This window comes from Trichomonas vaginalis, chromosome I (assembly GCF_026262505.1).
Source record: "Trichomonas vaginalis G3 chromosome I, whole genome shotgun sequence".
In the NCBI taxonomy this organism is placed as follows: Eukaryota; Parabasalia; order Trichomonadida; family Trichomonadidae; genus Trichomonas; species Trichomonas vaginalis.
The window spans coordinates 10,124,706-10,143,049 of record NC_067203.1 but is presented as its reverse complement, the minus strand read 5'-3'; the positions used below and the strand labels follow the sequence as shown (position 1 = coordinate 10,143,049).

The window sequence follows — 18,344 nt, the reverse complement described above, 5'->3', positions numbered from 1 at the left end:
TTTTTGAATTTTAAGAATTTTTTTCGAATTTTTTCGAAAAAAAAATATTTTCAGAACAGCCTTAACTGCTAAGATTTAGGAACAATGTTAAGTATCAAAAAGAAAGGAGGTCTGATATAGACAACATATATCGTTGAAGGTTGAAAAAATCTCTAATATTTGAGCCCAAAATTTCAAATTTTAATTTTTTGAAAAAAGAGGCCACCCGTATGTACGTTTATTTGAGAGGAGGAGGATTATATTTTTGAAAGGGTGAAACATTATGAATATGTTAATTATATAATAATATGTATTATTATAAAAAAGAAAAAATAAAGCACGTTAAAATTTTTCTTTCTTGATTTTTTACAAAATCTACTTAGAATTATGCAAAATATGACTAAATAATTATAAATTTCAAGTTAAATTTTAATTTTGATAAATAATTTAAATTTCAAAATATCAAGTTCAGTTCGACTATGTATGTAGTAATTCCTCAATAAAGTGCCAAAACCCTATTAAAATATATGAACATTTTCAACATTTTAATGTTTTTATTTAAAAATTTGTTGGAATATGAGCTTCAAACAATTATTATGTAAATAAAAATAATTAAATATATGTATTTATTCGTATTACAACCGTAGTAAGTCGATTCTTCCTTTCTTCTACTGAGATTTGAATTTGATTTCGAATTGTAAAGAGATTCAAAGGGAAAATACTAGCGGATAAAAACTACCTCCATGAAAGGGTCATAATGGAGTCAAGTTGTATTTTTTGATATTTTTTGCTTTTCGAGCCTAAATAGGTAGCCAAGATAATGCCTAAAAATAAGGTTCTAAATTCTGAAGTTTACATGATCCTCTCGTGTGCACCCTTAACAATTTTCATTTTTTTTTTTAACAATTTCGTTTTATTTCCATTTATTGTTAAATGATTTTTAGCATACACCTTTCTTTGTTCATCTTCTAAATACAATTTATTTTTTCTTAGATATAATTCTATTCATTCAATTCGATCGTCATTTTTCAGTACATGATCGTAATTTTCAATTATTGATCGCGATTTTACTTCAGAATTTGTTCGCAATATTGCTTATCAAAATTATATCTCTATTCTCTCATTTCTGTTTAGTCAAGATCATTACACTCCTATTGTCTAATAACATGCTATTAATTTTCTTAAAATTAAAAAAAAAATATCAACTTTTAAAAACAGAAACTTAACATCCTTAGGTCAATGGATTTTGATGTGAGATACATTTAATCTGTTTTTCTTTTTTTATTTTAAATAATTGAATATTTATAGTTGTTATGGGTCTTACATCATGTAAAACGAATTTTCTTAAAGTAAATTTACTTTTTCTTCAATCTTTCTTACATATTTATTAAAAAAAAAATTATCCAAAAAAAGATTTTTTAGAATGAAAAAAAAATAGAAAAATCTTCATTTATAGTCTTTCTTGAATGTATACGTTTTGATTTTTTTCTTTTTTAAAAAATTCAATTTCTAGAAAAATCGAGAAAAAAATCATTTTCTTCTATTTTTTTAGGACGCCATACCCATTGAAATCTCCTCTCAGGACGCCATAAACTATTCAATTATGGTGTAAACTTCTCAAAAATTGAATAGTTTACATCAGGACGCCTTAGGACGCCAACGAGAGAGGGTCAAAGTTGCTATTTGTCACTTTTCCACAAGAATATAATGGGAAAAAAGTTATCATATAGTTGATCTCATTCACTGAGGTGAGAGATGCATGTAGTGTAATGGGATAAACAGTGGGATTGCTGCTCTAAGTCCTAGGTTCGAGACACATTGGCTTCATTTTTCTCTTTTTTATTGACGTAAACTATTCAATTTTTGTGTTCTCCATTCAAATTTCAGAATTTTTTTTGCAGATTTCACGCTACATTCGAAGTTACCTTTTGTAACAACCACCACTGCCTACGAAAGACGAAAGTGTGTCACGATTTCACCCGGAAATCCGATGGTTGTTTAAGAGTAAACACTTTTGGCACCTACTCTATCGAAAAATCAACATTTAAGGTTAATTTAAGAGTATGCACTTTTGTCACCTACTCGGACGCCAACCCTTTACGCGCCCAAAAATTTTCGTGTTATTTTTTGTGTTTAAGCATAAATTATGTATTTACTTATGAAAAATAAACATTTTATTCATTATCATAAAGATATACCATAACAATTGATAAAATTTTTTTAAAAAAAATTGTGTATTTTAGTGGGTATTATTCTGGATAATGCCAATTTTTACAAGATTTAATATTAACCATATCAATAGCCGACTCAATGTAAAAATTTAGATATTATTTTTTCATTAATCAAACTTTGATAAATTTTAGTATAATGAACGATTTTGTTTCGTGTATGATACAGAAATGAAAAGCTTAATTAATATCATTTTGCATTTTTAAAGGATGTTAGAGTACATCTACATTAAAAAATCAGATTTGAACTGCGATACTGCATCAAATTGATGCATATCTGATAAGGATCTCAAAAGAGTAAAGTTAATTTTTTTGTGTTTTTTTAAGTTTTGGGCCTTAGTAAAACACCATCTCGAGCAATATTTTTGGGACGACGATAGACCTTATTTGGCCTTACAGTGGACCCTTAACTCTTTATCGTTCGTGATAAATTAAATAAAATGTTCAATATCATTTACAGTTATATTAGAATTTGCATGGACAGCATGATGCAGCATATAACAAGAGTTATGTTCATTGTTTCAATTCCACAATCTTGAAATTGGTTTTCTAAATTTCCAATAGTTTTGATTTATTTGAACCTTTTTAAGAAATTCTGTGGTCTCTTTTTTTCAGAATTTCATGCAATTTTTTTTCAATATCTTCATTTGTTGACTAATATGAGATCTTATAGTAGAAAATGAAATAAACATCTAAAGATAACTATTTATATAATCTAAATTGATAATATCAGCATATTATGAATGCAGGATTTTATACTCTATGAATTTTCTATATTCTAAATATATCTTTGATTAGAGAATCGAATAGCATATATCTTTTGAATATTGTTGCCATATCAATTTTCATTCATGAGTTCGCAATCTAAGCCAGTTCCATGGAAAAACTGGGATGAATGGATTGAAGTTTACGAACTGTTATTTAGTGAGAATGAGAATGAAATTCTTAAAGGATGTGCAATAGTTTCCGCATGGGCAACAAAAAGAGATATTCCAATTTCAATAGAAGTCACAGCTGACTTACAAAGAGAATTACATCACAATAGAAATGTCAACGCATTATCTCTTGCTGTTATTAGATTTATAAATGGTCTTATAGAACCATATAAAAATACAAATATTGCTTCTTCAATACAAAGAATAGGTGAACAATGCAATATCCCAGAGCATATTATATCAATAAGACATTTAGCAACTCATGGAAAACTTCCTACATTCGAATTTGCAGCTGCTGGTGCTGTTTCTGCACTTATCTATCTTAAAAAATACTATTGGAGTGAACAATACAATTTAATAATGCAATCAAGAGCAAATGCTCGTGAAGAAATTATGATTTACTTAAATTCTGGAAAAATTCCGTTTCAAAATCTGCCAAATAACATTATACTTGCATTCGGGATGCCAGAGTTACTGAAGTTCATAACAAATGAAAACGAATCTTCGGTTAAAACCTATGGTTGGAAAGTAATTGATTTATTACATAACTTGGATAGAATTCCTGACCTTGGGCAATCTTTCTGTTCTTCACTGTTTGAGTTGGCACACGAAGGAAACCAATCTGCAATAGCTTGGTATGAATTTATCAGTAAATCATTTCCAATTCCAGATAATCTCCTTAATTGGACTCCATTAGAAGATAGTGGAGTTGTAGATGATTGGCCAGACTGTTCTATTGGCAATCTTCCATTTAATAATCAGCAACTTTCTTTGGACCAAGAAGACATTGATTTTGTTGATCCTCTCGATGAATGATAGAGAATTTTGTATATATTAGAATAAACTTGTTTGATTTTTTGAAAAAATAATATTAATTTTTTTTTCAAAACATTATTTTATATTAGCACTATCCATCCAACTACTTAATATCTTGATATTAAGGAATCTCATGAACCCAAAATGCTCAAAAAATCTTGTTTGATAAGAAACATTAAGAACAATTTATTAACTATACAATAACTAACAAAAACAAGTATAATGGTAAATATGTGTATATATTAAAATGCGAGAATGCATGTAAATTATAATGAAATCAAACTTTTTCATCAGGTAATTGATCCGCTTTGTAAATATCTGAAGCTTTATGGCCCATGATCATATCTCTAATCTTATTGCAAACTTCAATTCTTTGGTCCAATATTTTGTCCAAGACTTCCTTATTTTCGTGAATTTTATCGAAAGCAGCATTTGTCATCTTTGAAAAGTTTTCTAGAGGATCTTCAGTATAATCTACTTCATTCATTACATCATCCATCGTCAGTAAGATCGAAGGATCAAGATAAGATTCTTGAACAAATGTTCTGTTCAGTTCATCATCAAGTTCATCGAGGGTTTTAAGCCAATCTTTGTCTTTTTCTGTAATATCTGGATCATCTGCCTTAAATCCAAATTCTTTTTCACATTCTTTTACCAATCTCTCAGATTTTGCCCAAACATCTTCATTAACTGGTTCTTTAGTTTTAGATCGTTGTGAACTTGGAGCGGAGTTTTGAGGAGATTTTGGTGTAGGATTTCTAGGAGCAGGTTTGGCTGTATCTTTCTGTTGGGGAGGAATCACACCTTTTTTATTAAGTTGAGGTAGTTTTGAAGGTCCGTTTGTGCTTCGAGGAGTAATATTTGTTTTCTTCATTTTATAAAAAAACTGACAAAATTGTGTTAATAAATCAACGAATTTTTTGAGATTACCACAATATATGCATGACTTATTCATAAATATTTGAATGGCTTTGTTTTAATTGGAAATTCCTAATGGATTATTGGATAATCATGGATGTCCTTCTTTAAAAAATAAGAAACAACAATTTTTGGGAAGAAGATGGAAAGAGAACAGAAAAAATTATTATTTTTGTCAGGATTAATTTGATTTATATCATATTTGATTTATATCATATTTGAGTAATATATCAAATTTTTCTATAATCCTAATATAAATATATAAAACTAAATCTATCTACTGATTTAATATTTTATAAAAACCTTCATATATTTCAATATTAACGATTTTCATAATAAAATTTCCAAAAAAAAATTGAAAAACTTGAAAATCAAGCTCAGATTCTAAACAATGTTTGTGAAAATTCAGTTTTTAAAAATTATTTGGAAAATCGAGCAGCTGTATTTGGGTACTATGCTTGTGTTCTAATGGTTTTCCAAATGAAATTCACAATCATTTCATGAAATTTGAGAGATCTCATATAAATCGACTAGAGAATTCAAAGTTACAACAGTAAATTAAAAAGTTTATAGTTATTTAAGACGTATTGGTTCAACAAAAAGAATTTTTATTTCTTATCAATCTTGAAATGTGTATGGTATAAGTCATAGCATTGCTGGATGATTCTCTTAGCATGTCCAGCACCCATTGGCTTGAATGTACGGACTTCCTTGCGCTCAAGTGTCTTATAGTCGTTGAAGAACTGGTTGATCATAAGAAGCTTGAATGGTGGGAGTTCACTAACATCATAGTAGATGTTATATTCTGGATCATTGATAGCAACAGCGATGATCTTATCATCTGGATCACCACCATCAACCATTGGCATAATACCGATTGGTCTAACCTTCATCAAAGAAAGAGGTGGAACACTGAGCTGGCAAAGGACGAGAACATCGAGAGGGTCATTATCTTCTGCGAGTGTTTCTGGAATAAAACCATAGTTTGCTGGATAGATAACAGATGAGTGAAGAATTCTATCGACTTTGAGAAGACCTGATGGCTTATCAAGTTCTGTTTTGACACGGCTCAATGCTGGAATCTCAATAACAACAGAGACAACATCTGGATAAGATGGGCCGATTGAAACACCATGCCATGGGTGAGCAACACTTAAGGATCTTTCTGTTGGGCAAGTGATACGTTTCTTGTTTTCACCGAGTTTTTGGTATAGGGAATCCATATACTCGTGATATTCCTTATCATCTTTGTTGACAACAAGGCCATCCTTCATCATAAGGTGATCATCAACCTCGTCTGCAATCTGTACTGTCATTGCTGAGATTTGGTCTAACTTCACTTCACATTGAAAATTTTCTTGAAATTTTATCAATATTTTGTAATTTACGATTAGGATATAGTTTTTCCAAAATATTAATTTGATATTTAATTGTCCATACCCATCACAATAATTCTTAAACACCATAGAATTTTGAATGGTATTTCAAATTAATTTTCACCAATATTTTGGAATTTTGGTACACACAACAATATAGCCCCGGCTAATTAACAATCAATTTTTTGAAAGAAAAAAATCTCGCACTTCATCAATAATGAAATAATATTCAACTATGTTAGTCGAATAAGATTTAATTTTTGAGAGATTACTGACCTTTCATTGTATTCTCCAAATTTTATTTTTAAAATGTAATTAAGGTACGTTTATAGAATGTCCATTACCTCATAGCTCGGTTCTAATTGAGATTTCATCTCTTTATTATCAAAATTAAATTTGAGATTTTTTATTCAAACAATTGTTATGTCTAATCTCAATAATTCTTAACACATTAGCTAAAATTCTAATTTCTCTTCTTTGACCACTATTTAAACTCAGTGTTTATGAGATTTGCTTCAAATCGAATTCAACATTTAATATTTGCAAGAAAACTATAACCAGCAAATTGTCATCCATTTATAGAACCATTAAGTCTTAAAAGTATAAAAAAATTAAAGTTATATTTTTTTTTTCAATTAACCGAAGTTGTACTAAAACTAATATTTATCAAAAAGGAAAGAAAACTATGAAAGAAATGAAATTAAATAATAGTTGCGCACTTTGCAAGGTTTCTTGGCTTATCAGTCTGAACACCTGTTTGTTTTGATAAACAGTAAGCTATAAGCTGCACAGGAATTACATTTACAAGAGGCTGTAAGTATTCCTCGACCTTTGGAACGACGATCAATTCATCGGCGAAGAAATCTAAAACTTTTGCGGATTCTGGATCAGTCAGAATAACAGAATGACCATTTCTTGCATCGATCTGACCAAGAGTAGCTCTGTATTCTTCGATCTGTGTATGTTTGCTGACTGTTGCCAAGAAAATAATCTTAGATTTCTCATCGACCAACGCGATTGGACCGTGTTTGAGTTCTCCTTCGTGGAAAGACTCACAGTGCTTGTAAGCAAGTGTTCTCAGCTTCATAGCTGCCTCTCTAGCAATGGCGTAATTGATACCTCTTCCGCACGCGATTATTGAATCGTGTTCGATCATTGTTTTGGCGATTTCGTCGAATTGAGGAAGCATCTTTATTGTATCGAGAAGTGCTTGCTTCAATCCGAGAAGCGGTGTAGTGTCGATCGGAGCTTCATGAACCGCAAATGTAAGAAGAGTCAGAAGTAATACGTTCGCTGAGAATGTTTTTGTCGATGCAACACCACGCTCGATGCCAACATCGGTGTAAAGTGTCAAATTGGCCGCTTGAGATATTGTAGAACCTCTTGTGTTGGTAATTCCTAAACAGAAGGCTTTCTTGAGTCTTGCTTGATGTAAGGCGTATAATGTATCGGCTGTTTCACCTGATTGAGAAACAAATATGCAAACAACATTTTCATTTAACTTTCCACCGCGCTCATTCATCTCAGATGGGAACTCGCAGAAGACAGGCATCGGAAGCAACGACTCCATGAGTGTTCTCACGCAGAGTGTCGCGTTGTATGAGCTGCCACTTGAGATAAGAATGATCATCTGTGCACGGCGGAGTCTTTCAAGGTATGGCTCTAGAGCTGGGATGACAATTTTCGTTGGTTGAATGTATTTGGTGATCATATTTTGTAAAACTGAAGGTTGCTGGTAGATTTCTGAGAGTGTGTCCTCATCTGGGAATTGCCTTTCAGTCTCTGGTTCTTGTGGAATGATCTGCTTGATCTCACGCTCTGTATCTGGGTCGTCAGAAATATTATATATGTAAATTCCGTTCTTTGTGAAGTGTACGATATCGTAATTCTTGAGATACATTACTTCGTGAGTGTATTCTGCAAAAGATTGAGCACCGGATGCGACAAAAATTTGTTCTGGAACTGGGATTGGTTCAACTCCGGTGTTATCGATCTTTTGGAAGCCGTCTGTTTCGAATTTCCATGTCTTGAAGTCAGATGGACTGAAATTCTTGAGGTTTGTTACTTTGAATTTCCTCTGGAAGTCTCCACTGTATTTGAAACCAAGAACCATTGGAGAAACGAAGCGGCAAGCGACGGCTTCTTCAGGGAAGAAGCGAGATTTGAAGATAACGGAGCCGGATCCTTGGAGGAAGCGGTAACCGTTGATAATTGATTCAGGAAATGTAGGATTTTCAAGATGCTGGTAAACGAAAAGGGCAAATTTAGCAAGGACTTCTGTATCTGTTTCGGAGTACATGTGGTATGGTCCGGCTTCAAGTTCATTCTTTGCAACATGAATTACTCCATCAAGATCGCCATGATCTGGATAACTGACGGAACTTGACTTTCTGGCACGTTGGCCGGCGAGGAAACTGTGTTGTTCAAGGAAATAACGGAAGTCATTGTAATTATCAATACTTCCATTGTGAACAACGACAAATTCCATCGAGGATGATGATATCTGTGGATGAGCGTTAACTTGAGCAGGTTTTCCGTGTGTTGCCCAGCGTGTGTGGCCAATTGCGACGTGTGTGTTAAACTCTGGAGGATGTGCTTGCGAAAGTATGTCATGAAGTAGTGATTGGATCTCTTTTAACGAACCTGTTGACTTTGCAACAACAATACTTCTGTTATTATCATCGCCATTATCAAAAGAAACACCCATTGAATCATGGCCACGATATTGAAGGTTATTTAAGCCATTTATTACTATCTGAATGATTTCCTTTTGATTAAGCTTCTTCAGGTAGTTAATAAAACCAAAGATTCCGCACATTTAAAATTGAATTGCTAATTTCTCATCGTTCTTTTTTTTCTCTCTCAAAAATGAATAGTTTTTTGATTGAAGACATCAATTATTCGGTAAATGTTTTTCATTATCATATTCTATACAAGATATTCACTGTAATTTCTGAGCGATAGAATTGTTTACAAATTCTAATCCTTTCAGAAATTTTTTTTCGAGCAGATTTGATGCCTTAGTAATTTCGATTTCGTTGCTAAAATATTACACAGAAATATATTTACAATAGGACACAAATCAATCATCCATGAGTGGGGGACAAACTCGCCCATTGTCACTTTTCATTAACCTTAAACTTGTAATTTTCATTATTTTTAATTAACCTTATTTCTTTCCCAATTCCTGATTTATTTTATTCACTTACTATTAAAAATCACATTTTAATAAAATATTGTTGTAAACAGAAATTCATCAAAAGTGACACATCAGAAATTCATCAGGATCAATTTCTTCCTCTTCAGAACCAAAGACCAATAGCTTCATTAAGTTATAGAAAGTTTCGAAGTTGGAACGATCTTGAAACTTTTCAGCCTTTCTCATGACAGCGCGCAACACATGAACGCCACACCAAATGATCTGGCATAAGGGGATGGCTGTTTCAACAGCATTTGTGATTTGAGGTGCGCAGTCCATTGAAAAATAAGATGGTTCGCGATTGATGGAGCCAAAATATGCTGTGAGACAAACTTGTATATTTTCACTTGTGTCGGGCCAAACGAAAAAATACAAAAACGGAAAAACAATTGATTCCGCGAATTTGCCAATGACGGCATAAAATGGTATGCGAGAGCGCAAGAGCTTATAAGTGGAATCAATGTGATAAGTTTGTATTTGATGTGAAAAAGCATTTGCTTCGAATGGGGCGTAATAGAAAATCATACAATCTGGCTCGTGAATAAACTCGATGAGATCATCCGGAGAATGACTCTTAACCATGTCGACAAAAATTGCAAGAGATGTAACATCATCCGCTGAGAAACGGGTATTGATTGCATGAAGGCGTTTAGAAAACTTTTTTAAAGCATCTGTAGATTGTTGAAACATTTCCGGAATGATCCCACTATCAAATGGGATATTAAGATCTTTGAAACACCTTAATTGTGCGTAAACACGGTCTTGATTTGATTCAAAATATAGGGTGTCCAAAGGTGTGTTTAGCACAAACCTGAATACTGCGAATAGAAATAAACAAGTTACATATATATAAAGTTTATTTAAATATAATCACCATTGGATTCAATCACGCGTTCGCAGCGATCGATCCAGGCTTCAAAGACACGCTTTAAATCATCATGAGAAGTTAGTATGATTATCAAGGGTACGGCGGCACTGCGTTCCACCTTACCCAACTTAACCTTAAATATTTACAAAACCGTCTGACACATAAATGACTTCACTAACGACTTCACTAACGACTTCAGTTAGTATGGTTAACTTGGGTACGGCGGCAATGCGTTCCACCTTACCCAACTTAACCTTAAATATTTACAAAACCATCTGACACATAAACGACTTCACTAACGAATTCCCTACCGTCCTCACTAAATAAAAATAACCTTATTTTTATTTTTTTAAATTTTTTATTTCATTACAAAGACATGTCCGACTACATTTACTATGACTCTTTCCCAGAACGTTTTCGTGAACTATTCAAAACTCAAGTAAAACTGAGAAACATGCATTTTAACAAAGACAGACCCATTGACGATGAAAGAAACCCTGAATATATTACAATCCCTTATGACGCAAAGTTCATTGCATACATTCCTTATGGTCGCAGAGGAACGAAAACTATTTCAACAAAGAACAAAAATTATTTCTGGAGCGATGAAGAAAATTGCCTTATCTACACAAATGCATACTTAAATAAAGCTACATATTGTACAAAAGAAGGTTGGACTGGATTTGAGCTCTACATATACGACGACGATGGAAACAGACGTTGTGTATACCCATACGATAATATGTACCATTGTTTTCATCAAGCATTAAACGAATACATAGTCAGTAAGGGTCTCATTCCTGCTGAGTAGATATGCTTTATTTTTGTTCTGTCATTTATATAAAAATAAACTTAAAAATTAATGATATCACCACCCTCACACGTATGAAAACATAGCACAAAAATAATGTTTAGGGTAGAAGGTTAGATCTAACCTCATTTCTACCCTCATTTCTAACCTGTTGAATTCATTGCTTTATAACTCTCTTCCTTTCTCCAACTCTTCTAACTTCTTCTTAAGTTCAGCAATGTTGTCCTCATGAAGTTTAATCTTTCTTAAAATTCCTTCTTTATCTAATGGTTGCTTTATCTTTCTAAACTGAACTCTACCATCCTTCATAGTATGAATGTAAAAACCTTCTGGAATAGTTCCTGATTTAATGTATTCTACCAAAAACTTTTGTTTCATTGCTTCAGTGACTTTATTTGTCATTTTACTCTAAGGTGAAACTAGCACAGCGATAATGGATTTCATGACTTTTAGTATTTCATGCAATCTTAACAAATAGCCTTACAAGTACTTCCAGTGTCCCTAGCTGTCCCTCCTTTTTATATAACTCCATGACATTTATAATCTCGCGAAACTTAACAGGTAGCATAACAGATTAAAATCAGATGAGGTTTTGAACCAAAATTTCTAAGCAACGTTGTCAAGGATTTTGAGGAACTAGGGACAGAGTGTGGCAAAGTCCAAGATTTAATTTATCTTCATCTGTTTCATCAGCTATCTCATCTAATATGCCAATATTTTATTCATAACTCGTGGCAAACCCACTAACTTTCATTATGTTCATCTGCATGCTTCATCTGATAGAAAGTATGACTTTCATTATTTCCAGAACTTAATGAAAACTACTAGGGACAGAGACCATGGCAAAGTTCATGATTTAATTTATTCTCTCACTAACAACAAACACAAATGACAAACACTAACGACAAGTACTAACCTCAGCACAAATGACAAACACTAACAACAAACACAAACTCCAACACTAACGACAAAAATAAATGTCCTCACTTCTTAACAAAGTAATATGTGCTTCTTACACCACCATAGCTCAAACGTTTCTTTTCAAACATCGATTGAAACTTATTTTGAGCCATTGGCTTTAGTCTCTTTTTCTTCAAATACGCCAAGAAATCTTCTTCACATCTTTTCACTTCATAGCCTTCTTTAAACTCCTCCTTGTTAAGTTCTATGAAATCCTTTATCTCATTCTTTGTTGCAATGGCTTCTTCACGAACGACATCGTGAACTATTTCATTATTGTTCTCATGAACGACCTCCTCACTGTTCTCATGAACTATTTCATCACTGTTCTCATGTATGACCTCCTCACTGTTCTCATGAACTATTTCAACACTGTTCTCATGTATGACCTCCTCACTGTTCTCATGAACTATTTCAACACTGTTCTCATGTATGACCTCCTTACTGTTCTCATGAACTATTTCAACATTCTCATGTATGACCTCCTACTGTTCTCATGAACTATTTCAACACTGTTCTCATGTATGACCTCCTCACTGTTCTCATGAACTATTTCATCATTGCATTCATGTATGACCTCCTCACTGTTCTCATGAACTATTTCATCATTGCATTCATGTATGACCTCCTCACTGTTCTCATGAACTATTTCATCATTGTTTCATGTATGACCTCCTCACTGTCTTTCATAAGCGTTTCAAAGTCTCCTTTACTCATTACTTCAATCTCATGCTGTTCACAATAGTACTTAAACTCACTGTATATGTCTTTGTTGTATGTTATATTGCTTCCCATGTACTCCATGAATTTTTCAAGCACTTCCTCATAATTCACTGTTTCTTTCTTTCCACGACCTTCTAATATCATACTTGCTTCGTAAATATAACTTCTTGCAGAACCGTCTCGCTTTCTACTTCTTTTCACAAATTCTCTCATCTTGCCACCAAATACATTTGAACTACATGCAAAGAATTCATTCTCCTTCGCAAATTCTTTATATCTTCTGTAGCACTCTGTACAATTCCATCCGGATACAAACTTTTCATAGAACTCCTCGTAAAACATTTGGTAAGGTGTTTTGTTCATTTCGATGAGTTCTTGTTTAGCCCTGGTGAATGGTATCTTCCTTACATCAAATTCACTTAAATCTTTCTTCATGAAGTACGTCAGTAAGTTTGAATAAAACTCTTCATTAAAGCTTTCAATGAGATTTGAGAAATATTCGTAATTTCCTTTGTATCTGCTGCTTACGTCAATGACAACAAATCTTCTGTCGTCTTTGTCAATCTTTACTGAGTTGAAGTTGTTAGATATCATGATGATATTACAAACATTCTCTATCTTTCTTACTGGCTGACACTTCTGATTTAAGTCCAACTGAGTCTCTGTTACTATTGACTTTAGTGCGTCGTGGTTCATGACCTTAGACGTATCGCATGAGCTTAGTTCATTGCATACGATGAGCTTCATGTTCTCAATAGCAGCATTGAATCTACCAACCACATTCTCTATTGCCGTTATATTATTGTTGGCGTACTTGCTAATGAGCTCGCATAGAACATTACTAAGTACATTCTTACCAGTTCCTTGCTTTCCTATTAACAAAAGTACTGTTCCAGTCTTTCCACAAGGATTTTGAACGATGTAGGCGAACCAGTTCAAAACATACTCATAAAGCTCTTCATCCTCATTACATATGACATCGTGAACATGTTTCAAATATCCTTCAATAACGTTCTCATCTACTTCATTCAGTACCTCATACTCATATCCTCTGAAATAGCTGTAAATGTCATCTCTTTCGTCAAAGAATCTCATGCCTGACTTCATAAGATAGTTCTTGTTCTGACCCGCTTCATAAATCATCAGTGCGTTCACATCCTTCTCCTCAATACGTCCTACATAAATACTCTTCATGAGCTTATTGAATTCCTTGCTATCTACTGACACAAGTGTTGTTGTGTCTCGTATTCCATCATAATCTTTCACTAGATATGTCATACGTGCTCCGTCAATAACAACAACACATCTTCTTAAGTCATTTATAACACTAGCTATGTCAATACCGTCCTCACTCATGTACTTATTTTCCTCAAGTCCTTTAGTGTGAAAGTGTCTCTAAGTTCTATTTCAAGCAATTCATTTACACATCCTTTGCAATACTTCTCTATAAAATATTTCTGTCGTTCTTTACTAAGTTTCTTAACAGCTCTGAAGAACCATGTGTTTTGACTCAAACATCCTTCACAACTTCTCTCATTCATTCCTAGTTCTTTCATGTCATTATCTTCAACCTCTATGGTCTCATTGACTAAGGTCAAAGGGTTCTTAGTCATTGCTGGTCTTATCTGAAACAATGTTTGTGCAACAGGTTTAACTAGTTCAGCAACGTCCTTCCTTAATATGAATAGCTGTTTCCACTCATCTTTGCTAACAGTTCTTTCATAACCACTGACAGTAATGATTTCATTTGCTGACCTTAGACACTTATGTTCTATCATTTGTATTGCTTTTGTGTAAGGCTTTCGTGAGCATAGGTTGTATATGTCATTCCTGCAATGTTCATTCATGCCAATAGTACTAAATCCTTTCTTTGCTGTTGAGTGCATAATATCCATTAGTTCCTGTGTTCGTATTGCTGTCTCATAAAATACAACAAGACCTTTGTCATCTATGACGTACTTACCGAAAACATTGCTTATATTCTTTAACCATGAAATAACATCCTCATTCATGCTGTCAAACATGAAGTAAGGTCTTACATACTCTTCACTTATAAGATACTCCACAAAGTACTTGTTAAGCTCTATGTCCTCGTGAGCGATTTCATTAGGTTTGATATTAGTTCCTTTTGTCATTGCTGTCATGTACTTCACTCTCATAGTTCCTTTCAATAGCGTAAAAGTACTTCATTGTTTCATAACTGCTCTAAATTCTGTTCAAAATTCGTACAACATAACTTTTTAACATTAGTGAAAGAACATGAGCGAAACAACAACATCTAACATTACAGAAGAAGTCAATGACAATGCCGATGAAAACATTACAGAAGGAGCTAGTGAAAATATTGACGAGTTCAGTGAGGAAGAAGATATTGAGGACGTCAATGAGAACGTTAGTGGGGAACAAACTCAATGGGAAACATTGAGAAATCATGAAGATTATGAGATTTGTACGACATATCCTTTTACTATTCGTCGAAAGAAAAACAAACATATTAAGAGTGAATGCTTAAATAATCATGGTTATATTGAGCTTAGTTTAAACAACAAAACACATTTAAAGCATAGAATTATTGCAGAACAGTGGATTGAAAATCCAAACAATTTGAAAGAAATAGACCATATAAATCATGATAGAACGGACAACAGAATCTCAAACCTTCGTTGGTGTTCTAAATCTGAAAACAATAGAAATAAAAACAAGTATGGCGATATAGTTTATGAGTTCGTTGATGAAATATCTGACGAAGCTGTTGAAATAACAGCTTATGGTAAGCATTCGTTTGAGTTCTACTATTATGTTGAGAATGAGGACGCATTCTATTATTATACAGGTCTTAACTATCGAAAACTTCATATAAACTTTACAAAAACAGGTGCTGCTTATGTTTCTATGATAGATACAGAAAACAAGAGAGTAATCTTATGCATAAACAAATTCAAACGCTTGTACGGCTTCATGTAGGACAAACATTATTTTTCAACACTAACGCCAACACGTAGGACAAACATTCATGACTAACATTACTGTATAACATAAATGTTTTGTCATGATCATTCATCGTATATGTTTTGTCATGATTTCTTCATCATAATGAGTGTAAATGACCCAAAATATATTTTAGGGTAGAAGGGTAGATCTAACCTCATTTCTACCCTCTTGAATTTTTGTACGGAATCTCTTCCCTCGGTTTTCCGAGGGAAGCAATCATATGAGGAAATTCTTCTAAAATTTCTTTTATCTGTTGGTTTTCAAACCAATGATATGCTTGCTTTGTAGAACGAAGAGTATTATAAGGCATTTTGTGAAGAATATAGCAATCGCCTGAATTCAGACGGTTGCTTTTTATACAAAATTCACACAGGAAAATTCTTGAGTTTTGGTTGAAAGAATACGGTGGAGCCAAAAGTGGCTCGACCTCAAAACAAACATTTTATGATCTTACTAAGGCATTTATGAATGAATTCAAAGGTATTTGCATACATCCTGACCTCGTTCATTTTGTTGTTGAATTCAGCAAAAATAATGTTTACATTAATGTTTTCACTGTTACCATGTTACCATGTTACCATGTGCTACCAGGTTAATTAACTTCTCTTAAAATTACTGACAACATGACATTTAGACAACAGTCCAGGAAATAAACTTCTTCGTAAATGTTTTGTCATGATTTCATCGTAAATGTTTTGTCATGACCTCATCGTAAATGTTTTGTCAAACATGAACGTAAATGTTTTGTCATGATTTCTTCGTATATGTTTTGTCATGACCTCATCGTATATGTTTTGTCATGATTTCATCGTAAATGTTTTGTCATGACCTCATCGTAAATGTTTTGTCAAACATGAACGTAAATGTTTTGTCATGATTTCTTCGTATATGTTTTGTCATGACCTCATCGTAAATGTTTTGTCAAACATGAACGTAAATGTTTTGTCATGATTTCTTCGTATATGTTTTGTCATGACCTCATCGTATATGTTTTGTCATGATTTCATCGTAAATGTTTTGTCATGACCTCATCGTAAATGTTTTGTCAAACATGAACGTAAATGTTTTGTCATGATTTCTTCGTATATGTTTTGTCATGACCTCATCGTAAATGATTTGTCAAGACTTCATCGTATATGTTTTGTCATGATTTCTTCGTATATGTTTTGTCATGATTTCATCGTAAATGATTTGTCAAGACTTCATCGTATATGTTTTGTCATGATTTCATCGTAAATGATTTGTCAAGACTTCATCGTATATGTTTTGTCATGATTTCATCGTAAATGTTTTGTCATGACTTCATCGTATATGTTTTGTCATGACTTCATCGTATATGTTTTGTCATGACTTCATCGTAATGAGCGTATATGCTTTGTCAAACATGAGCGTAAATGATCCAAAAATAATGTTTAGGGTAGATGGTTAGATCTAACCTCATTTCTACCCTCATTTCTACCCTCAGCCGCTAAGCGGCGAGACCCAAAGGGTCTTGAATTTTCATACGGAATCTCTTCGTTTATGTTTTGTCAAGACTTCTTCATCGTAAATGTTTTGTCAAGACTTCTTCATCGTAAATGTTTTGTCATGATCATTCATCGTATATGTTTTGTCAAGACTTCTTCATCGTAATGAGTGTAAATGTTTTGTCAAACATGAGCGTAAATGTTTTGTCATGATTTCTTCATCGTTTATGTTTTGTCATGACTTTTTCATCGTAATGAGCGTATATGTTTTGTCAAGACTTCTTCATCGTAATGAGTGTAAATGTTTTGTCGAACCTTCACTTTTTTGACGAAGTGCAAATCTTCACTTCGTGTCAAAACTTCTTCGTAAATGTTTTGTCATGATCATTCATCGTTTATGTTTTGTCATGATTTCTTCATCGGAATGAGCGTAAATGACCCAAAAATAATGTTTAGGGTAGATGGTTAGATCTAACCTCATTTCTACCCTCATGAATTTTCATGATTTCTTCATCGTAATGAGCGTAAATGTTTTGTCATGATTTCTTCATCGTAATGAGCGTACATGTTTTGTCATGATTTCTTCATCGTACATGTTTTGTCATGATTTCTTCATCGGAATGAGCGTAAATGACCCAAAAATAATGTTTAGGGTAGATGGTTAGATCTAACCTCATTTCTACCCTCATTTCTACCCTCATGAATTTTCATGATTTCTTCATCGTAATGAGCGTAAATGTTTTGTCAAACATGAACGTAAATGTTTTGTCAAACATGAGCGTAAATGTTTTGTCAAGACTTCTTCATCGTAATGAGCGTACATGTTTTGTCATGATTTCTTCATCGTACATGTTTTGTCATGATTTCTTCATCGGAATGAGCGTAAATGACCCAAAAATAATGTTTAGGGTAGATGGTTAGATCTAACCTCATTTCTACCCTCATTTCTACCCTCATGAATTTTCATGATTTCTTCATCGTAATGAGTGTAAATGTTTTGTCAAACATGAACGTAAATGTTTTGTCAAACATGAACGTAAATGTTTTGTCAAGACTTCTTCATCGTAAATGTTT

General features: G+C 33.1%; 8 protein-coding genes across 8 annotated transcripts, besides 7 other annotated features; 4 read left to right on the top strand and 4 right to left on the bottom strand.

The window, feature by feature from the left end:
• Nucleotides 1-856: part of a mobile genetic element that runs on past the window's edge.
• A 674-nt stretch (nucleotides 857-1,530) lies between these two features.
• Nucleotides 1,531-1,640: a mobile genetic element.
• A 366-nt stretch (nucleotides 1,641-2,006) lies between these two features.
• Nucleotides 2,007-2,063: a mobile genetic element.
• A 995-nt stretch (nucleotides 2,064-3,058) lies between these two features.
• On the top strand, nucleotides 3,059-3,958 carry TVAGG3_0961530 (endonucleolytic cleavage involved in rRNA processing; the record flags this gene model as incomplete). The annotated part of the gene is made up of 1 exon (XM_001301194.1): nucleotides 3,059-3,958. One exon carries the CDS (start codon nucleotides 3,059-3,061, stop codon nucleotides 3,956-3,958), a length of 900 nt encoding a protein of 299 aa, XP_001301195.1.
• A 277-nt stretch (nucleotides 3,959-4,235) lies between these two features.
• On the bottom strand, nucleotides 4,236-4,832 carry TVAGG3_0961520 (uncharacterized protein; the record flags this gene model as incomplete). Its single annotated transcript, XM_001301193.1, has 1 exon — nucleotides 4,236-4,832. The coding sequence occupies one exon, from the start codon at nucleotides 4,830-4,832 to the stop codon at nucleotides 4,236-4,238; it is 597 nt and encodes a 198-aa protein (XP_001301194.1).
• A 617-nt stretch (nucleotides 4,833-5,449) lies between these two features.
• On the bottom strand, nucleotides 5,450-6,394 carry TVAGG3_0961510 (inorganic diphosphatase protein; the record flags this gene model as incomplete). The annotated part of the gene is made up of 1 exon (XM_001301192.1): nucleotides 5,485-6,192. The coding sequence occupies one exon, from the start codon at nucleotides 6,190-6,192 to the stop codon at nucleotides 5,485-5,487; it is 708 nt and encodes a 235-aa protein (XP_001301193.1).
• A 444-nt stretch (nucleotides 6,395-6,838) lies between these two features.
• TVAGG3_0961500 (glucosamine--fructose-6-phosphate aminotransferase, isomerizing family) lies at nucleotides 6,839-9,101 on the bottom strand (the record flags this gene model as incomplete). The annotated part of the gene is made up of 1 exon (XM_001301191.1): nucleotides 6,953-9,070. The coding sequence occupies one exon, from the start codon at nucleotides 9,068-9,070 to the stop codon at nucleotides 6,953-6,955; it is 2,118 nt and encodes a 705-aa protein (XP_001301192.1).
• Nucleotides 9,102-9,346: 245 nt separating this feature from the next.
• Nucleotides 9,347-9,489: a mobile genetic element.
• Nucleotides 9,490-9,527: a mobile genetic element.
• Nucleotides 9,527-10,232: a mobile genetic element.
• Nucleotides 10,233-10,695: 463 nt separating this feature from the next.
• Nucleotides 10,696-11,130, top strand: TVAGG3_0961460 (uncharacterized protein; the record flags this gene model as incomplete). Its single annotated transcript, XM_051253444.1, has 1 exon — nucleotides 10,696-11,130. The coding sequence occupies one exon, from the start codon at nucleotides 10,696-10,698 to the stop codon at nucleotides 11,128-11,130; it is 435 nt and encodes a 144-aa protein (XP_051079018.1).
• A 165-nt stretch (nucleotides 11,131-11,295) lies between these two features.
• Nucleotides 11,296-11,532, bottom strand: TVAGG3_0961450 (uncharacterized protein; the record flags this gene model as incomplete). The annotated part of the gene is made up of 1 exon (XM_051253443.1): nucleotides 11,296-11,532. The coding sequence occupies one exon, from the start codon at nucleotides 11,530-11,532 to the stop codon at nucleotides 11,296-11,298; it is 237 nt and encodes a 78-aa protein (XP_051079017.1).
• An 842-nt stretch (nucleotides 11,533-12,374) lies between these two features.
• TVAGG3_0961440 (uncharacterized protein) lies at nucleotides 12,375-12,590 on the top strand (the record flags this gene model as incomplete). The annotated part of the gene is made up of 1 exon (XM_051253442.1): nucleotides 12,375-12,590. The coding sequence occupies one exon, from the start codon at nucleotides 12,375-12,377 to the stop codon at nucleotides 12,588-12,590; it is 216 nt and encodes a 71-aa protein (XP_051079016.1).
• Nucleotides 12,591-12,930: 340 nt separating this feature from the next.
• Nucleotides 12,931-14,450: a mobile genetic element.
• Nucleotides 14,451-15,072: 622 nt separating this feature from the next.
• Nucleotides 15,073-15,777, top strand: TVAGG3_0961420 (His-Me finger endonucleases family; the record flags this gene model as incomplete). The annotated part of the gene is made up of 1 exon (XM_051253441.1): nucleotides 15,073-15,777. One exon carries the CDS (start codon nucleotides 15,073-15,075, stop codon nucleotides 15,775-15,777), a length of 705 nt encoding a protein of 234 aa, XP_051079015.1.
• Nucleotides 15,778-18,344: the final 2,567 nt, after the last annotated feature.